Source organism: Plecotus auritus (genome assembly GCF_963455305.1).
Source record: "Plecotus auritus genome assembly, chromosome: 2".
Lineage (NCBI taxonomy): Eukaryota > Metazoa > Chordata > Mammalia > Chiroptera > Vespertilionidae > Plecotus > Plecotus auritus.
Window position 1 is genome coordinate 221148535 of NC_137771.1, and position 19753 is coordinate 221168287.

The 19753-nt window shown below is 48.7% G+C and overlaps 1 protein-coding gene across 1 annotated transcript in view; it reads right to left on the bottom strand.

Annotated features, from left to right (window-relative positions):
- Nucleotides 1-5089, bottom strand: part of TRAPPC10 (trafficking protein particle complex subunit 10) — an 83243-nt gene extending 78154 nt beyond the window's left edge. Inside the window, exon 1 of the mRNA XM_080658382.1 lies at nucleotides 4860-5089. Within this exon, the coding sequence (XP_080514508.1) occupies nucleotides 4860-4926 (67 nt within the window). The 5' untranslated portion in view covers nucleotides 4927-5089. The remainder of the gene's footprint in view (nucleotides 1-4859) is intronic.
- Between the last annotated feature and the right edge of the window lie 14664 nt (nucleotides 5090-19753).

The window sequence follows — 19753 nt, forward strand, 5'->3', positions numbered from 1 at the left end:
CCAATAAAAAATTACCAACTCAGCCCTAACCAGTATGGCTCAGTGAATAGAGCGTCAGCCTGCGGACTCAAGGGTCCCAGGTTCAATTCTGGTCAGGGGCATGTACCTTGGTTGTGGGCACATACCTAGTTGGGAGTGTGCAGGAGGCAGCTGATCAATGTTTCTCTCTCATCGATGTTTCTGGCTCTCTTTCCCTCTCCCTTCCTCTCTATAAAAAATCAATAAAATGTATTAAAAAAAATTACCAACTCAGCCTTTTCTATCTCACTGAGTAGCCCACATCATCATATCAGTTCCCTTCTAGGAAAGAGTAGCTTATGTGTTATGTCTTCCATACTTGATTACTTCAGATTCATTAGCACTTTTAAAAAATCAGACCCTTTGAGTTTCATTTGCATAAACCAAATTTTACTTTACTAGAAACTCTTCAGAAACATATCTTGTAAATCAGACATGTGAATTGAAGTTCAAGTAGAAAAGGAAGCTTTTCACTTCTAAATTATCCATCCTAATCCACCCTAGAGTCAGGATAATCGTATCCTATATAATAAAAGGCTAATATGCAAATAGACCGAACAGTGTAATGACCGGTCATTATGACGTGCACTGACCACCAGGGCAGAAGCTCAACACAGGAGCTGCCCCTGGTGGTCAGTGCGCTCCCACAGGGGAAGCAACGCTCAGCCAGAAGCCGGGCTTATGGCTGGCGAGTGCAGCAGCGGTGGCTGCTAAGGATGTCCGACTGCTGGCAGTCAGACATCCCCCAAGAGCTCCCGGACTGCGAGAGGGCGCAGGCTGGGCTGAGGGACGCCCCCCGCCCCCAACGAGTGCACACATTTCATGCACCAGGCCTCTAGTGTACTAATAACATGGGTTCCCAAACTGTGTACCCAGGTGAGGTGCCTCAGGGTACCATCAAGCCCCCAGAGGCCCCAGGAAACAGTTGAAATTATGAGGAAGCAGCAATGCTAGGGATGCAGCTACACCCTACTTCAGGTACTGTTTCAATATTAGATCATAGCACAGTCCTTTCAATGATGTCATCACAAAACAGGGTGGTGCTGTGATAAAAGTACTACCAAAAACAATCAAAGAAGGTAGCAGTGTCCAATCTGACTCCCAGATTAGAGAAGTCCTGCAGTGCCCAAGAGGTGCAACCATCCCACTAGTACGTTGCTGTGGTTATCTAAGAATGAAATAAACTTTTTTCCCCAACTAGTATGTATTTTTTTCAAATAGCTGTTAGGATATAATACTTAATAAAATTATTTGGACTTAACTACTTAATAAATGAAATTATTAAGTATTCTTTTTTACCTAAGTGCCAGGAAAAAATTCTGAGACACTAAAGCCATTGTGAACAGAGAAAGTTTAGGAATCTCTCCTTAGTAGCTAACTTTTTGCACACCGATCACTCTTCTGAGTGCTTCACAGTATTCATTCTTCTAACCCCATTTCCCCCTATCAGGTTGGTACTATCACTATGCCTAGTTCACAGATGAGGATGAGATTATGGAACGCTCTCTAAATCACACATGTAAGACCTGTTTTTAACCAGTCACAGGTAGAGCTGGCAAATAAAGCAAGGTGAGCACATCTGGTAGTGCCTGCAGCCCCTGCGCTCCAAATATACTCCAGGGCACAGCTGAGGTTTCCTAAGGAGAATTGCTGCTCCCATTTCTCAATTGCTGACTTGCTATTGGCTTAAGAATCCAATATGGACCAAGACTTGCATTTATGTGTATTGATTTTTAAAAAAAGACATTAAAAGGTACTTTTCTGGTAATGAAACTAAGGTAGTAGTTAAATCACAAGCACTGTATTTTCAGGCTTGGCAGAAAACTGTGATGTACAAATTTTAATACTTTAACTTACAGGGGAAAAAAACACAGATTTTAACCAGATACAAGATGTTACAGATTTGCTCATTTTTGTTTGCCTTTTTCTCCCTTTCAAAACTTGTAATATCAAATCTGGAACCCCAAATACAGAGATTCAGATAAATGAAATAGGCAATATAAGATGTGACTGGCGAGAACAGAGCCTTTGGACAGAGTGTTATTTTTCAGATTCTATACAATCCCATTTTGATAGTATGTGCCATTCTAGGTATGATGCCGACACTCAGCAAAGAAAAGTCACATCTCAGTGGAATCCCAATAACTGTCCATAAACAAGATAGCTGGAAAAGGAACTTACCTTTCCTAACATACCCTTGGATCAGAAACCTAACTAAGTCTTTATTCTAAACCAAAGAATTGACCCAGTGATTGGGGGAAAAAAAAATCTAAGCTAAAACAAATTCGGATCAAATCAATCTGCTGGATTTGTTTCAGTTTCACTGTGTATTTTTCATGATTAATAAATTACACTACAGGTATTCAAATTGCTATGATTAGGTAATTCATCACCCAATGTCCTCACGTTATTAGTACCACTACTGTTCACCTAGCATCCCTGCCAGATCCTCTGCTGAGGCAGTCACTGCTCCAGAGGCAGGTAGGCGGCAGATGCAAACACTTTTAACTATGGACGAAGGCCATTAAAACTTTTAGATAGCTTCAGAATATTAATTCAGCAAGGTTTTCAAGTAACAATGAATTCCCCCTTATCTCTGGGGACTTTCCATTCTTCTCATGGCCACATATAAACAGTTCCTAAATTTACCTGAACCAGTTATATTCTACATTCTTCTCAGAAAGATTGACGCACAATTCATTTTCACTTAAGTAAGATGTTCTAAATTCTATGAAGAAGAAAAAAACTGAAAACAAGCATAAACTCTACTTTCACTTTAAAATGAACAAACACAGGCCTCCTAAGGGCACAATGGCTAGGTAAGTATCCAAGAAGATGTAAATGGACTCTTGAAAACAAAAATGTTGCATACTAAGACAACTATGTACATAATAGCAAAAACTGTGAAGCCTCTGGATGGATTTTTTAAAGCGATTTTCCCACTATCTTTGCACTGCTTAGACTAGCTCCTCCCTCCAAGCATGTGCAGCTGAAAGAATGGAACAAGGTAAAGTATGAAGTTAAACCAGGACAAGTGCCACCAAAGCTCAGCCCAGAGACACCAAAATGTCATTTCAAGGCTGAACTATGAAGGCAGCCTTTCAAAAAGTTAAAAAATATTTAACTTCCAAAGGGATCTTTCTCACCTTTCAAGCTAACTTTCTCTGAAAGTTTACTGACGCCGCTTTCTTTTCTGAGGTGCCTTTTAAGTCAGATACCGTCAGTGCACATAGCATTACTCAGGGGAAAACCTCCACCAATGTAACAAATCTGCAGGAAAGGAAACTGCCTCAGCTGTCATGCATGTGCATAAGAAACTACACAGTAACAGGATCTCAAACACAGACTACTGGTCACGTTAAATCCAACAGAGCTTTAGGAACTTCTCAGAAATGTATAGACACAAAGCTATAGAAACACACTGCTATTAAAAAGTAAGCTAAGGGGTACGAGCTGTGATTAGATATGTGGGTGCCCCTACCAGAAGCATTTATGCAGCACGCACAATGTGCACACTACCTGGGGAGAAGCGTCAGGAAACCTCCCATTAAGACTGCACTGAGCATGGCACTGGCTCCTGTGCCCTGAGGATCAGAAAGCACCTGGGAACTGCAGGGCCTCCAAATCAACCCCACACACCAGTCCTCTCCGACTTAGGTGCAGTCCTGAGTAAGACTTTCAGTTACAAAAGTATTCCCTCCGGGGCAAGAAGAGCTACTGCTGAACCATTCAAGTCTCCAAATTGAGATGAAACTGTTCATTTCCCTAAGCAAGTTTACCAACTAAAGATGAAGTAGCAAACTTTAAATATACAATTTCTTGGGAATATGACAAGAGAGAACAAACAAGGAGTGTGTCCATTAATCAGAAAAAAGAAAAAGAAAAAAACAGGAAGAAAGAGAAAGAGATATGCACACACAGTCTTCTAAGGCCTGGCCACCCAGATTTTGCTGTAGAAGTGCTTCCTTTCAGAGCACAGAAGATCATCTGAAAAATTAACTGAAGACACAAAATACTGTCAAAAGTCAAAACTGACAGTTCGGAATACCTCTCTGCAAGTCTTGAAATGCCAGCCAACATTTAAACCTTTCTCATTAGTTATTTTTAAAGTATTTAATTCTAAAGTTATGGCTGTAAATATTAGGAGGGATTTCTGTAACAGGAAAACAATTCCTCTGGGTATGCATAAACGTGGCAAAAGCGGGGGTGGGGGCGGGCGCAAGTCTAGTTGTCCGGAGTGTGGATTCGCAAGTGGGGCCTTGCTAACCTCTATGCTCTCATCTGTGAAATGGGTTTCTCCCCGGTAACAGCATCCGGGCAGGCGAGAGCCTACCGGCTGGGGGCATAAACTCCAGGAGCAGGTGCGCACGGCGCAGCCCTGGCCAGCCGTCCCGGTTCGGTCCCGAACGGTCGCGCCCCTGCAAGACAGACTACCTGCGCCCTCCATTTAACACTTTACTCAAGTACAAACACGATAAAAGCATGCAAACTTCTTCCACGCTCCCCAGTCTGCGAGCCACGAGGGCCCTCCCCGGGGTCGCGGAGCGGTGTGACCCGGAGGACAACACGACCCCCGGCCGGGAGGACGGACCCTTTGGTCGCAGGCTGAACGGCCGAGCCTGGGCCGAGCCGGACGCTGTCAAACTGCACGAAACGGCCCGGGACTGCGTCTTCCACGGGGTCAGAGGTCGCCCGCGGGACGGAGGCCCGCCGCCGCCGCCCCGGCCACACCTCCATCCAGGAAGCGGCCCGGCGGGGTGCGAGGGGACCGAGGGGCCGGCGAGCCTGGGCCGGGCAGCCTGCAACGGCCGCCGCCCCCTCCCGCGCCGACGGGCACTCACAGGTGACGATGGGCTTGTTCTCCATGGTGTAGATCACCGGCGGCAGCGGCTCCTCAGGGGCGTCCATGGGCGTCCGGCGTCACCGACCCGGCCCCCCGCGCCCCATGGGCAGCCCCGAGGCCGTACCCGGCCAGCCCGTGCCTGAGCGGCGCCGCCGGCCGCGACAGCGACGCCTGCCCGGCAGCGGGAGGAAGATTCCCTGCCGGCCTCCCGCAGCAGCCGGCGCAGCCACTTCCGGTACCGGCGCTGCCGCGGGACCACTTCCGGGACGCGCGTCTTAAAGGGGAGGGCTCCCCGTCTGGGCTAGCGCTGCCTTCCGACCGAAAGCGGCGCCGAGTGCGGAGAGGGAAAGCGGGAGGTGGCCAGAGCCGGAGGCAGCTGCCCACATCGGAGCGGAGCTTTAGCGGCTGCAGGGCTGGGAGCCGCCCCTGAGACCGGCGTTTCCCTTGGGCGGACCAAGGACCTAGCCTCCCGGAGCGGAGGTGACGCTGCGGGGCTCCCAGGACATGGTTCCTCACAGCGCACGACGTCCAGGGTGGGTGCACATGGTCTAGGGGGCCCTCCATCGCCCCGCCCCTCCATCGCACCTGGTGACCCGGGCGGCCCCAGCCCCACCACACAGATTCCCCAGGTGGGGGTGGCAGCCACGGGTGGGGGGCGGGTCACTGACAACTTCTGCACACAGACACGACCCGGGAGCCACTGTGGACTCGGGATGACCCTGGGGGGTGTGGGGGTCACTGAAAACGGCATGTGGACACAGGCATGGCCCTGGAGTCACTGAGAGCATGTGGTCAGGGGTGACCCTAGGGTGACAGTGGCATGTGGACACAGGTAATTTCTCCTGTGCGGGCCTGCTGCCATCACCTAGCCTTGTTACTTTTGCCCAACGCTGGAGGCCTCAGGCGGAACCAGTTAGGACACCGGATTAATTCCCGCCGCTGGGCTGAACGGCAGTTAGTCCTTGCAAAACCCTCTGTCTTGTGCTGTCTTGTTACTCGGGTGTTAGGGAGTAGTATCGCCCTAAAGTAGAACAAGGTTACGACCTTCTCGCTATAACCAAAGACCCTACAGCACAGCACCCCAGTGCTTCCTCCAGACTCACCTCCGATGCCACCTTGCCACAAGTCCTTCCAGATCGTTGGAATGAACCGCTTCTCGCTGAATTTCCACAGCATGTTGACTCCTCTCCTGTTAGCACTCATTTCCTGTGTCCCTGACCGTAACACTTGAATTTAGGGACTGTGCCTTTTACCTTGTCTCTAACTGCCCCCACCCCCCACCCAGGTGCACAGGACCTTCCATGGAATAGGCAGTGGTACACATTTTGGGACCGCCACAAAATGAATCCTTACTTTTAACTGCATATAAGTTTCTTGTGTAAGGAACGTACATTTAAAGTAACTTTTTAAAAACAGAATCTTGTTTTAATATGATTTTTATAAATATTTTTATTGATTTCAGAGGGGAAGGGAGAGGGAGAGAGAGATAGAAACATCAGTGATGAGAGAGAATCATTGATTGGTTGCCTCCTGCACATCCCCTACTGGGGATTGAGCCCACAACCCGGGCATGTGCTCTTGACCAGAATGGAACCTGGGACCCTTCAGTCTGCAGGCCGGCACTCTATCCACTGAGCCAAACCAGCCAGGGCTAGAGTAACTTTTGCAAAGGAAATAAAGTAAATGTACATGTGAAATAGTTTGAGTGTGAACACCGCTGCTACTTGTTGGTAGTGTAGCATGGTGCATTGTAGTGAGGAGGCAAAAATCAGTGCTGGGGTGGCTGGCACCCCTGAGGCAGGCAGAGCACTAGGAAGGAGCTAGGCGGGGTGGAGAGCCAGAGTCTAGGGGGGACGGTGCGGGGTGGGGGGAGCTGTAAGTCCTTGGCTTCTGCTGGGTTCAGCATGTGTAGGATGAGATTCCATGTGGTTTACCAGGAAGAGGCTGTTACAAATTGAGAATGGCACAAAAACTAGAGGCCAAGCAGAGCTACAGAAAAGGCCTCATTGATACCTCATTAACATTCAGTTCAACTGGGACACTAGCTTGAGGACCACATCCCCAGGGGTCAGCCTACTTTATCTGTGAAGGCCCAGATAAGTATTTCAGGATTTAGGGCCATATACAGTTTCTGTCTCAAACTTTTCCTTGGGATTTTTAAAAACTATTATCTAAAAATATAGCCCTGACCAGTGTGGCTCAGTTGGTTGAGTATTGTCCCATGTACTGAGAGGTTGCTGGTTCAATTCCCAGTTAGGGAACATACTCGGGTTTCTAGTTTAATTCCCCAGTAGGAGGCGTGCAGGAGGCAGTGGATCGATGTTTCTCTCCCTCTCCATCTCTAAAATCAATAAAAACATTAAAAAAAAAAGATTATGTATATATAAACTATTCTTAGCTCAATGGCCATACCAAAACAGGTCGTGGCCAAGATGTGGCCTGTGAGCCATCTCTAACCCCTGCTCTAAACAAGGCCTGCACTAGACCTACCATAACAAAGTGTAAAGCAGAGCTTGACAAGATCTGCAAGAGAGATTTGAACATTGATTCCTGCCAAGTAGGGGACACCGTGGACATTGCTCAGATCCAGCCTAACAAGGAATAAAAACCAAACCTGTAAAAGGTCAAGGTGATAAAGACAGTAATTGACCTGCCAGCTACCACAAATGTCAGAACTCTTCTGTGCAAGATGGTCCAGAGTCTCTACAACTTATAACTGACCAATGTCCAGTATATATACAAAAAATGTACTAGACATGCCAAACCACAAAGTGTAAACCCTAGTCAGGAAAAAAAAGTAGTCAATAGAAAGCAACCCCTGTATAGCCCAGATGTTATATTTACAGATAAAGACTACACAGCAACTATAATAAATGTGTTCAAAGAGTTAAATGAAAATATGGTCTTAATCATTAAAGACTGCAGAGTAATAGCAAGTATAAAAAAGAACGGGCAGTCTAGCCCTCGCTGGTGGACTCAGTGGTTAGAGCACCAGCCTGCACACCGAAGGTTCGCGGGTTCAATTCCTGGTCAAGGGCCTGGGTTGTAGATTCTCTCCTCCATATATGGGAGGCAAACAATGATGTGTCTCATATTGATGTTTCTCTCTCTCTCTCCCCTCCCTACCTCCTTTCCACTCTCTAAAAATCAATAGAAAAATATCCTCAGATGAGGACTAACCAAGAAAAAAAGAATGAAGTTCTAGAACTGAAAAGTACAACTGAAATGAAAATTTTACTGCATTGGCTTAACAGCAGATTGGAAATAGCGGGAGGAGTCAGTGATCTTAAAGTCAGATCAATACAAATTTTTCAATCTGAAGAAGAGAAAAAAGATTGAAGAAAAAATCAACAGAGGCTTAGAGAACAGGCAGACATTTTATTTGAAAAAATTATGGCCAGAGTCCACACATTTGATGAAAAAGATTGATTTATGGATCAAAAAACTCTGCAAAACCTCAGAACACATACTAAGAAAAACACGTACAGGCACATCACAGTCAGACTGTTGAAAACCATAAAGAGAAAATCTTGAAAGCAGCCAGCAAATAAAGACACGTTACCTTCAGGGGAACAATGACGAGAGTTTTCATTGCCTTCTCATCAGACACAATCTAAACTGGAAAATAATGGTATAATCCAGTCAAGTGCTGAATTTAAAAAACTTAGCCCCAAACCCTATGTCCAACAAAAATACTCTAAAAGATGAGGGCAGATAAAGATGTTTTCAGCCGAAACCTGTTTGGCTCAGTGGATAGAGCGTCGGCCTGCGGACTGAAGAGTCCCGGGTTCGATTCCGGTCAAGGGCATGTACCTTGGTTGCGGGCACATCCCCAGTGGGAGGTGTGCAGGAGGCAGCTGATCGATGTTTCTCTCTCATCATTGTTTCTAGCTCTCTATCCCTCTCCTTTCCTCTCTGTAAAATATCAATAAAATATATTTAAAAAAAAAAAAGATGTTTTCAGATGAAGTCGAGAGAATCTGTGTCCAGCAGGCAGGTCCTACAGTAAATGCTGAAGATGTCCTTCAGGGCGAAAGGACACGGGACCAGATGAAACTTGGACAAATAGGAGGGAAAGGACAGCCGGGGGAGCGATCAGCAAGGGGGTAACAGTGGTGATGCTTTTTCAACCCACAATTTCCTCAAGAAAGAAACATACCTAATTACTTTGTGTGATGGCTTTTAAAAATATATGTAAAAGGCATAACGATAGCACAAAGGATGGGGTGGACAGAGGGCTCTCGCATTTGGGAGTTGGTATCCTTGGGGGATGGGAACTTCAGGGTGTGAAGCGAGAAGTGGGCGATGAGAAGGCTCCTGGATAAAGAGAGAAGACTGAAGTAATACAATAGTGACTCAAAATAGAATTTGATATAAGGATATCCAGCTCTAGAGCAAAACCACAAAAACAAAATTAAAAAAAAATAACGTAAGGGTTGGCTAAGAAGCCAGTAGAAGAAGCAAAACGGAAAAATATAAAACATTTGATGATGGGAGATATCTGCAATACTATCAACAATAAAAAATATATATTAAAATGAAAGAGAAAAAAAAAAACAAGAACATTTGATTAGTCCAAAAGCAGTCAGGAAAGGAACAACGGATGAATAAAAATCAGAGCGGACCATACAATGGCCAATCATCACATCAAAAGAGGTCCAGAGACCAGTAGATACCAAGGAAATGCAAATTAAAGTGACAATGACTGACATCTCACTTCACATCTACTCAAATAGCTAAAATGTTTTTTTTTAAACCTGACAACACCAAATGTAAAGTCCAAGCCCAAGTCTCCATGTCATTCGTCTGTTCTCACCCAGACGTCATCGGGAGACTGAGAAAAGAGTCACAACTCTCCCTTCGTGAGGACACGGACCCTGTCCTGGCCCCACTGGCCCGCTCTGAGTGGAAGCTTTTTCTTTCTGGAGGGACGGGAGGGAGGGGCCAGGATCTCCAACTCTGTTTTAGGCAACACTTAGGCTCGCAGGCAGTTTTCTTTCCGGCAGAACCATCAGAGATTCTTTGTTCACATGGGAATTTAGAAAATGCTTGAATTCAGCACAAACACTGGCTTAGCAATTCCTTTTAATCACGTTGAAAATGGTGGTATTACTGTTAATCGATGTCTATTCCTTTTTCAGATCCTTTTGCTCTGAGATAGCGTTTTTGTTTTTTTTTAAAGGTTGCTGGAACTTGAGCCCAAATGGCCTTTCCTGGTAGCCCATTACTTTGTGTCCAGACGCAAAGAGCCTGTTCAATTATGTATTGGAATGCTGCGTGTGCTTGGTCTAAACGGAGGCACCCTGGGGTTGTCTCTGTCCCACTGCTCAGGCCCTCTCCACTGAGCCAGCAAACATTCCCAGCAGGTGTATTCATAGTGGCCAAAGCCTAGAAGCAGCCCAGATGGTCTTTGACGGGTGACTAGTTAGACAAACTGGTCTACCCGCACCATGGAACACTACGCAGCAATAAAAAGGACTGACCTATTCAGGCACACAGCAACCTGGATGAATCTTGATAGAATGATGCTGCATGCAAAACGCCCAACCCCAGTCACATAGCCTGTGATTTCACTTATAGAACATTCTTGAAGTGACAGCTTATAGAAATGGAGGACAGACTAGTGGTTGCCAAGGGTTAGGAGGGAGTGTAGGGTAAGGTGGGAAATGGATGTGGCTGTAACAGGGCAACGTGAAGCATCTTTGTGGCTTTGCAACAGCATGGATGGGTCTGGAGAGCCTTGTGCTAAGTGAAAGAAGCCCGTCAGAGGAAGACAAGTACCACCCAGGGGTCCTCAAACTGCGGCCCGCGGGCCACATGCGGCCCGCTGAGGACATTTATCCGGCCCGCTGGGTGCCGCTGCCTGTCCTGCTTAGCAGCCAACTCGTCCTGGGCCCACAGCGCACATAGGAATTTGTTCATAGTGGTTTTTTTTAAACTATAGTCCAGCCCTCCAACGGACTGAGGGACAGTGAACTGGCCCCCTGTTTAAAAAGTTTGAGGACCCCTGCATATGCCTTCACTTATATGTGGAATCTACTGAATAAAATAAGTTAACAAACAAAATAGAAGCAGACTCATAGATACAGAGAACAGACTGACAGCTGTCAGAGGGGAGTGAGTTGGGCAGGGTTAGATGAAAATGGTGAAGGAATTAAGCAAAAAAAACAAAACAAAATACAACTTGGAGACATAGAGGACAGGACAAGAGCATGGTGACTACCAGCGGGAAAGGGCATGAGTGGGGATGGACGGAGACTTGACTTGGGGTGGTGAGAAAAAGGCAGTCCTGTGGGATGGGATGCTCTGTGCTGGACCGTGTCAGTGTCCACGTCCTGGGTGTGGTGCTGACGCAGAGTTGTGCAAGGCGCACCCCTGGGGGGTTACAACTGCATGGGAACCTACGTCATCTCAAAGTAAAAGTTTAATAAAAAACCAACTGACTTTAAAGAAGTAACACGTGAGGCTCCAAAGAACGCACAAGGTGACCTGTGTGGCGCTCGCCTGTTTCAGCACCTCACTCCCCCCAGGTGTTTAGAGGTGGGGGCAGCACAGTGCTGGGCCTCCGGGCCAGAGGCCGTCTTCCATGCAGTTAATGGGTACATTTAACCAAGCCTTCCAAACACAGTATCTTCAGGTGGGCAAATAGTCCACAAAAGGGGAAATATAATTAGTAACAATTATGTAATTACTAATAAATAATCCAACTCATGAGTCATTAATGAAATGGTATGTAAATTTTCCCCCAACAATTAACAAAAATGTGGGGGAATAAAAGAGACCAGAAATGAGCTGAGGGAGGGGCGGGTGTGGTAACCCAGGCAGACCAGCAGGTGGAGGGCACCTCTGCTCTGAAGTGCCACCTTTTTCTTTTTCCTTTTTCCTTTTTTTTAAATTGATTTTTAGAGGAAGAGAGAGAAAGAAACATCAATTTGATTTGTTGTTCCACTTATTTATGCATTCCTTGGTTGATTCTTATGTGCCCTGACTGGAGAGCGAACCTGCAACCTTGGCATATCGAGTCAGTGCTCTAACAAACTGAGCTACTCGGCCAGGCCCAAGCCACCTTTTAATTAATGCAGTGACACCCTTTCGTCCTTTGACCCAGCGCCTGGACTTCTAGAGCTCTTTAAGGAAAGTCTTTCCCAAAACCTTGGATAAAAACATGTTGCAGCATCGTTTGCACAATCAGCTAAAAATGGGAAACAACCTAAAAGAAATATCAATAACTGCGTTACATAAAGTATGCCTATTTGCATTGATAAACTGTTATGTCATCATCAAAACGGTGTTTGGAACGGGTTTCAGATAGTCTGAGAAACGCCTATCATGTTCGTTGAGAAAAGTCGATCCCTGGATTATAAAGCTTTCTGCCTGGCGATGACACTGACAGCTGCTGCCATGGTCTTTCTGTCGTTACTGGAGTGGCCACCTGTGTGGAGGTTTGCCAGACGTCAGAGGAATCCACTCCCCACCAGAGGAATCGCGGCAGCCTGGAATTGAACAGGTTGAAATTTAGGCTTTAGCAACGGAGAAACCAACAGTCAGCACCTGCCTGAAATCTTATCTGAATCCTGAATATCTTTAGGCCTTTGTACTTGGAAAAAAAAAAAAAAGGTCTCTTGAGCATTTTAAAAGGAATAAATGTGGACTTTTAAAAAGCTAAAATATGCCCTACCTAGCGGATTAGAGTGTGGGCCTGCAGACTGAAGGGTCCTGGGCTTGATTCCCGTCAAGGGCACATGCCTGGGTTGTGGGCTTGATCTCCAGTAGGGGGCGTGCGGGAGGCAGCCGATGAATGATTCTCTCATCATTGATGTTTCTTCTCCCTTCCTCTCTGAAATCAATAAAAAAAATATTTTTTAAAAAAGCTAAAATAGCCCTAACCGGTTTGGCTCAGTGGATAGAGCATCGGCCTGTGGACTGAGGGGTCCCAGGTTTGATTCCGGTCAAGGGCATGTACCTTGGTTGCGGGCACATCCCCAGTAGGGGGTGTGCAGAAGGCAGCTGATCGATGTTTCTCTCTCATCGATGTTTCTAACTCTCTCTCCCTCTCCCTTCCTCTCTGTAAAAATATCAATAAAATATATTTAAAAAAAAAAAAAAAAGCTAAAATAAAAGCCTTAAAGTGAAGGTGTGATAGATATGATCACAACCACATAAAAGAAAAAACTCTTAAAAGAGTTTGGAAGGGATTCATCAAAATGCTGGCAGTGACTGTCCTGGGCTGGAGGTGACCTGTCCCTCTGCACTCCACCACCAGTCCACATTCGTCCCTGATCTGAAGGAGGCGGTTGTCTGCAAAAAGGGCTCAGGCTGTGGTTAGGCAGCGGATCTGAGCAGGGTGCATGGATTCTAAATTACTCCTCGCTTCTCCTACGTCTCAACTTTCTCATCGGAAAGCAGGGCTCGTGACAGAGTTTCTCCCTCCAAAACATGCATCCTATGTAATTGATCCCCACAAAATCCCCAGGAGGAGGTATTCCCATCTCCATTTCACAGATGGGGAAGTGGAGGCACTGACCCCTGGGGCTCGGCCACCGGAACACTGTCATTTCAGCTGGAAGCCAGCGCACACGAGAGCAGGGCTGCCATCACCATCCCATTCTGTACAGGAGGAGCCCGAGGCATGGGCGTTAGAGGGCAGAGCGGCCCGGGCCCCGGGCACTGTCCTCCGAGCACACGGTTACCTGTGGGTGTCCTTGGGTCTCATTCTCAGAAAGAACCTGCTCTCCACACTTACTTGTGCGGAATCGAACAGGTTGAAATCCAGGCTTTAGCAGCGTCCTCCTCCCAGGTTTCATTCTGCATTATGTGACTTAAATAATTAGCGACGATGAAATCAAGCCTGGCGCTGGAGATGGCATTTCTGGACATTCTGTTCAATGCTCCTATTTTTAGCTCAGGTGCCTTTTTTCTTGGCTTTCTGACAGCCTGGGTTCTCACTCTCTCCTTCCAAACAGAGGCTATCCTCCGAGAAGCCTGTCCATTCCCAAGCCTCCGTCCCTCACGGGTGTCCCTGCTCAGTGGGATGGGGGGCAGGGAGCAGGAGTGACCACCTGCTAGAGATCCTCCTCTGTCCTCCGCCCACCTTTTCAGACCCTCAGGCCCAGGGAGCCACCCCCTGCCCTGGTGGGGGAAGCCAGCTGTGGCCTGCCTTAGCCTTTGGGAGCAGGGCCAGCGCCTCTTAGCCAGCCTCTGGCACATCTAATATTGGGGTAACAGGAACAGAAGAGGAGGGAGGGGTGAGGGAAAGGTCAACGTAAGGGCTGGCTGCCCAAAATGCCCACCTCCAAGGGCACCAAAACCTCACTGGAAAGGCAGAAGGGATGCAGTCAGCTAACCCAGAATTCCAAGCGTCCCTTTTTTCCAAAGCAGCACAACGTAAATTGTCCCGTCACAGTGGCCTGCGTGGTGCACACAGACCCTCGCAGACATGCTGGGTGTCCAGGCCACATGCCCTCAGTTCTGATTTAACTGCAGCGGGGCAGCCCCGGCACTGTAAGGTGTCCACTCCAGGACCTTCAGGCTCCACTTTCCTGCCTCAGGCCTAGAGCAGGCTGAGCAGAAAGCACTGGGCACTGGCGCCACCAGGCCCTTCCGCACCGAGTGGGTAGATAAATATGCCAACCTCCCCTTGCTCGGAGCGCATCAGAGCAGCTTCTGAGAGGGGTTAAGCCCCCAGAGGTAACCAACAACGACAGGCACCGTCGTGGCTCCTTGCCCATCCCTCCTCACCCTCCTCTCCTCACTCCCCGCTCTGGGTCCGCCCGCAAACTGACCACCTGCACCGAGTCCTTGCTCAGAGACCGCTGTGGTCCTGCTGCCCCCTCACGCTGCCCAGCCCCCACCCAAGAGGGGCACACATGGCTGCCCGACATCCTAGAACAGATGCATCCATGGCCTGGTTACTGAAAATCAATGATTCACTTATTATTCCGATGTTCAATGTTTAATACGCTGCCTCGGGACTTGGTTGGCTCAGGACACACGTAATAAATACTTCCTTTCGAGCGTTAAGAGGACTTAATGGTTATTAATAGGAAGCCCTTTTAGGGAATGTGGGAGCCACGTGTGAGGGCCGCGGCTCTGAGGGGGCTGGGGGGCTGCCCTGGCCAAGCTGCCCCAGGCCTCAGCCCAGTTCTGGTGGGACCTAAAGGCTCCCTCGAAGGGTCAGCCAGCCCCAGGGGTCCTGGCAGGACGGGCCAGGAGCTCAGACCAAAGGTGACCAATAGCTGTAGGGCTGGGCTGGCATGGTTTTGGTGGGACTAACGGCAACCCTCAGCCCAGGGAGCCTCACCGTCCTGATACACGGGAGCTTCCCGAACCCCGCGCTATTGGGGTTCTGTGGCGGCTTCCTCCCCTAGGCATGGTGGAGCATTACCTCCATCTCCGTCCAGCTCCTCTCCCTTGTCTGAGGAGTGGGGGAGGGGCTGAAAGTTCCAAGCTTGTATCTAGTCACAGTTTGATCTCTCTGGTGACCAGCCCTCCTCCAGGAGCCCCCCAGGAGCCCCCCCACAGTCACCTCGTTAGAACAAGAGAGGCGCCTAGTGCTCTAACGGTTTAGGAACGTCCAAGGGTTTCAGGAGCTCTGTGTCCTGGAGAAACAGACCAGGAGGGGCAAGGAGGTACATTCAGGACCACGAACCTCACACACCGTAAGGCAGGGCACCCTCCAAACCCAGAGTCCCGTGCGGCCCGAGAGGTGGGCACATGTCCTTCCACACCAAACCTGCCCCTGCTCAAGGGGGCGCTGCAGCTGGGCCTCCGCCTCTATTTTATGGTTGGAGGCAGCAGAAGAGGGTTTGAGCAGGAGTGGATAGTAATTCACACCTGCCCCGCCGTCTTCCGAGATGCAGCTCCTGAGTCATGTCCCAGAGGCAGGGTCCCTGGAGGCAGCGGCCACCTCCCCACTTGGTGTAAGTCTGGAGGCTCATCCGACGGCCCTGGGCTGGCCCCGTGGGTCAGGCTCCTTGCAAAGTCCGGCAGGGAACTGACGGCTTAGAGACATTGTCAGATGCTTTCCCAGAAAGTGAGCTGGTGGAACAGCCTGTGGGGTGTTCTGGAGGCTCTCTGGTCAGGAATAGTGCCTGAGGACCTGGGAGAAGCTGCATGAAGCCCGGGGCAGGTGTGCGGCACCGGCACAGACAGTGGGGCAAAGGTGCACCCAGGTCTGCATCTGCTGGGACAGACAGCACCGAGTCCTTTGAAGTCTGGCTGCTGGGCTCCTGGCCCTCCGTGGTGGGGGCTTAAAGTATACTGTGGTTTTGCAAACAGGCTGGACACATCTAGCTAGAGCTGGCTGTCCCCTCCCCCATACCAGCTCCTGTTAAAGGTCTCTAAGGACACCCCCAGGCTCCTGCACACACCTCCAGGTTCAGAGTGCTCTGGGGTCCCCTGAATCCCCGCCTCTGACTCCCAGGCTCACCTCACACTCTGGGCCTGCAGAGAAGATGGAGACAGACCTGGGACAGCACTGGATCTCCCTTCTCCTGGACAGAGCCATCATCTCTGGCCAAGCTTACACCCCGTTCTTCCAGACACACCCTTCCAGCAGGTAGTTTGAGGGCTTCACCAGACTCCGCATTCTGATTTTAGGGGGTCAGGCTCCACTCCACACCGTTGGGGTACCCGCTGGCTATAGGCAGGGCCCTCCCTGGGAGGAGGGACTGAAAATACCACCCAATGCCTCCATAGGTCACACTTTCTGCCCACTTTCCACACCACGTCCCCTGGAATAAAGTGCCTATGGGTGTAATGTTCTCCCCGCTCCCTGATGGAGCTAGAGCCCAGATCAAGTGACATCCCTAACTCCTCTGAGATGTCACAGGACAAGCTGATTTATTTAGCATTTGGGGAGCACTTCCTTTAAGAGGAGCTTTTCTTTCCACAAATCCCACTGCCTACGGTCACCTGGACCCTGGTGTTCTCAGGCATTGTACCGGGAGGGACGTGAGAAGAATGATTGAAGAGCATAGGCTTGTGATTTCACCCCATTTCCTAATAGGCTTGTGCTTAAATGACCACTAAGCTTTGCCCCTACTCTTTGGGGTGTGCCTGTACATGTGTGCACATCCATGTGTTTGTGCACACGTGTTGGTGTATGTGCATAAGTATGTGTGTATACATGCACATAGTGCATGTGTATGTATAGGTGCGCGTGTGTGTGCACTGTGTGCCTCCATGGGTTTGTGTGCATGTATATGCACATGTATACATATGCCTTTGTGTAGGTATGTGTGTCCAGGTATGTATATTCACGGGCACATGGGTGTGTGCATTCTGGCACACACTTCTCATCACGTCAGGTGGCCAGGGGCTGATTCCTACACACCAAGTCCACCCGGCAGTCAAAGCAGAGGTGGGATCTGGGCCAGAGAAGCAGGCGGGCTTGGCCCATCACCTGGGTGTCCCAGAGATCTGTGAAACTCAGGGTTGTGGGGGTTCAGGGGTGATATCCACTGCCAGTCATTTCTCCCCTGGACATTTGTATTCAAACAGGATCAAGCACACAGCGTGGCAGAATTGACCAAGCCCCCCATACTTAATACCTCCACAAATTCCCCTCCTATGCGTGTTGTTCATGTGCATGTGTAGGCACACAGGCTCGTGTGTGTGTGTATACATGCCTGCAGGTGCACAGGTGTGCTTTGCTGGTATACGTATGCTCTGAATTCAGGATGTATTTTAAAAATAAGTCACGGCTAGATCTGATGGCCCGTCTGCTCCCGGCCTCTCCAGTTCTCAAGGGGCTGAGCTGAGTGTGGACAGGGCCCAGCCCAGCTCCCACCACCACCACTGGGACCCACACAGAGCAGAGACACATGTCATCACGGCAGTTCCTGTGACGCCACGGCTCTTTTAGCTCAATTTATTTTCCTCAAACAAATGTGACCCTGGACTAACTTGGTTCTAAAAGAGTTCTTTATAAAGGAGAAAAACGGTCCCTTGGTTTTCTCCATAGAATAAATTTTTATGAAAAATAGCTTTGGCTGTATATAGGCCCACTTCAGAAACTCTTTCGTCCTTGATGGCTCTAAGACCCATTTTTAGGCAGAGTCATACCGGAGACTTCATGCACCAACTAGCTTCCTCCCTGGCCTTGGCCAGATGGTGGTGCTCTTTCTCCAATTCTCTCCCAAAGGCAACCGACATGCAAAGGAGAGGCTTGCAAAGTGCACTGAGCAGGAAGTGGACGGTGGAGGACAGGTCAGCGGCCTGTGCAGGCAGCAACCCCGCAGGCCCGCGAGCCCAGGTCCTTTACTTCCCGGGGCAGCTGGGGGGTGGGGGTGGGGTCAGGATAGAGGAGGTGATAATCTATGCAGACTAGAAACAAAGGAACAGAAGGAGGCAGACAGTCACTTTCTCTTAGATTGTGGATATTTATCCCTCTCTTTCACAGCAGCAACTTTAATAAACAAGTATGACGCCTGCAGCATTTGATCTAGAAAATACCGCCACGCAGGCAGGCTCACGCACGCCCATTACAAAGTGATCTTCACGGAGCATGGCAAACACAGTCAGTCTTTGGGACACAGGCTTTTAAAGTCTAAGTTAGCTGCTCCCCCTCCCCCAGCTCCTATAGACCAAAAATACCTCTATCCTCAACTACATAAACGTTGTGAGTAGCAAACTTGTAAAAATGAAGAGTACAAAAGGAACGTCCATATAACATATTTGCACCCTGTATACAATGTATCACCCTTTAAACTGGCCGATGGTCAGCTATGGCAGATTGTCAACAATAGAAAAAGACCCCAACATCTGTCACATGCACTTGAGTCGATGGTTTGTGAGGTTTTCCAGAGAGGTTTTCATCTCCAGTGACAGTGCTTGCCGATGGTCTTCGTGTGTAATGGTTAGTTTGTGGTACATTACTTGCCGATGGTCTTTATGATTAAGAAGCCAGTTGAATTTCCTGGCATTTAGGAAACAAGTAACATTTGATTGTCACAACATACAGCTCCGAGACAATAAATACAAGCAGATCAGATGCATTTCTTCATTGTTATCAAGTAATTCCAGTTTAATTTAATACAATTTAGTGCATTTCAGTATCTCATTCACAGTTTTGACTTCTGTCCAAGTGCTTATGCAACAAAAGGTTAAGAAACGAAAGTTTACGAGAAAAGAAAATTCCAGGTGAACTTGCCATTACAAAGCTTAAAAATTTAAAGCGATCCAATCGTCTTTGAAAAGAATGCCTGGCTGCCACTGGGGCTGACTGGTGTCAGCATCTCTGGGAATTTCCTGGACTCCCTGAAAGTGTTCTTGTCCTTTAATTCCCCGAGTGGTGTGTGAGAAGGCCACCATTTTCACTGAATCAGCTAGTGGGCAAATGCTTGTGCTGAAACGTAATTCACGTGTGTCCACTCCTCAGTCACACAGGCATCTACCCAGAAGCTGTCTCTGTGTTTTTGCGTCCTGGCCCTGATATGCAAGAATGTGAAACCCGAATGTCTGCATGCACCTGGCAGCCCCGAGCAGGGTCTGGGACAAAACCTGGCCCAGTGCAAGTGGGTGGTATGGCCAGGAGTGTGTGTGTGGGGGGGCACCCAGGCCTGGACGTTCGGAGAGGCTGGCCCTTGCTTTGGGAGCTAACTCACTACACAGAGGGGCAGGCACGTGGGCCAGGGACGTGCTGTCTCCAGAGAGAAGGCAGGTGGGCATGGCAGGCCCAATGTTTCAACCCTCAGCCTCGGTAGACGGCAGGAGGATTGGAAGCCACGTCACACCATTGGACGCTAAGAGTTGCATGCTGGGGGAAGCATGCACTACTGGTGAGAAGTTCGCAGCATGAGTTCACAATTCAGCTGAAAATCAGCCGGGCTGAAAAGATTCTATTTGGCTTATCCTATAGGTGTCTCGGGCAGAGACAAAGCAACATGCAGA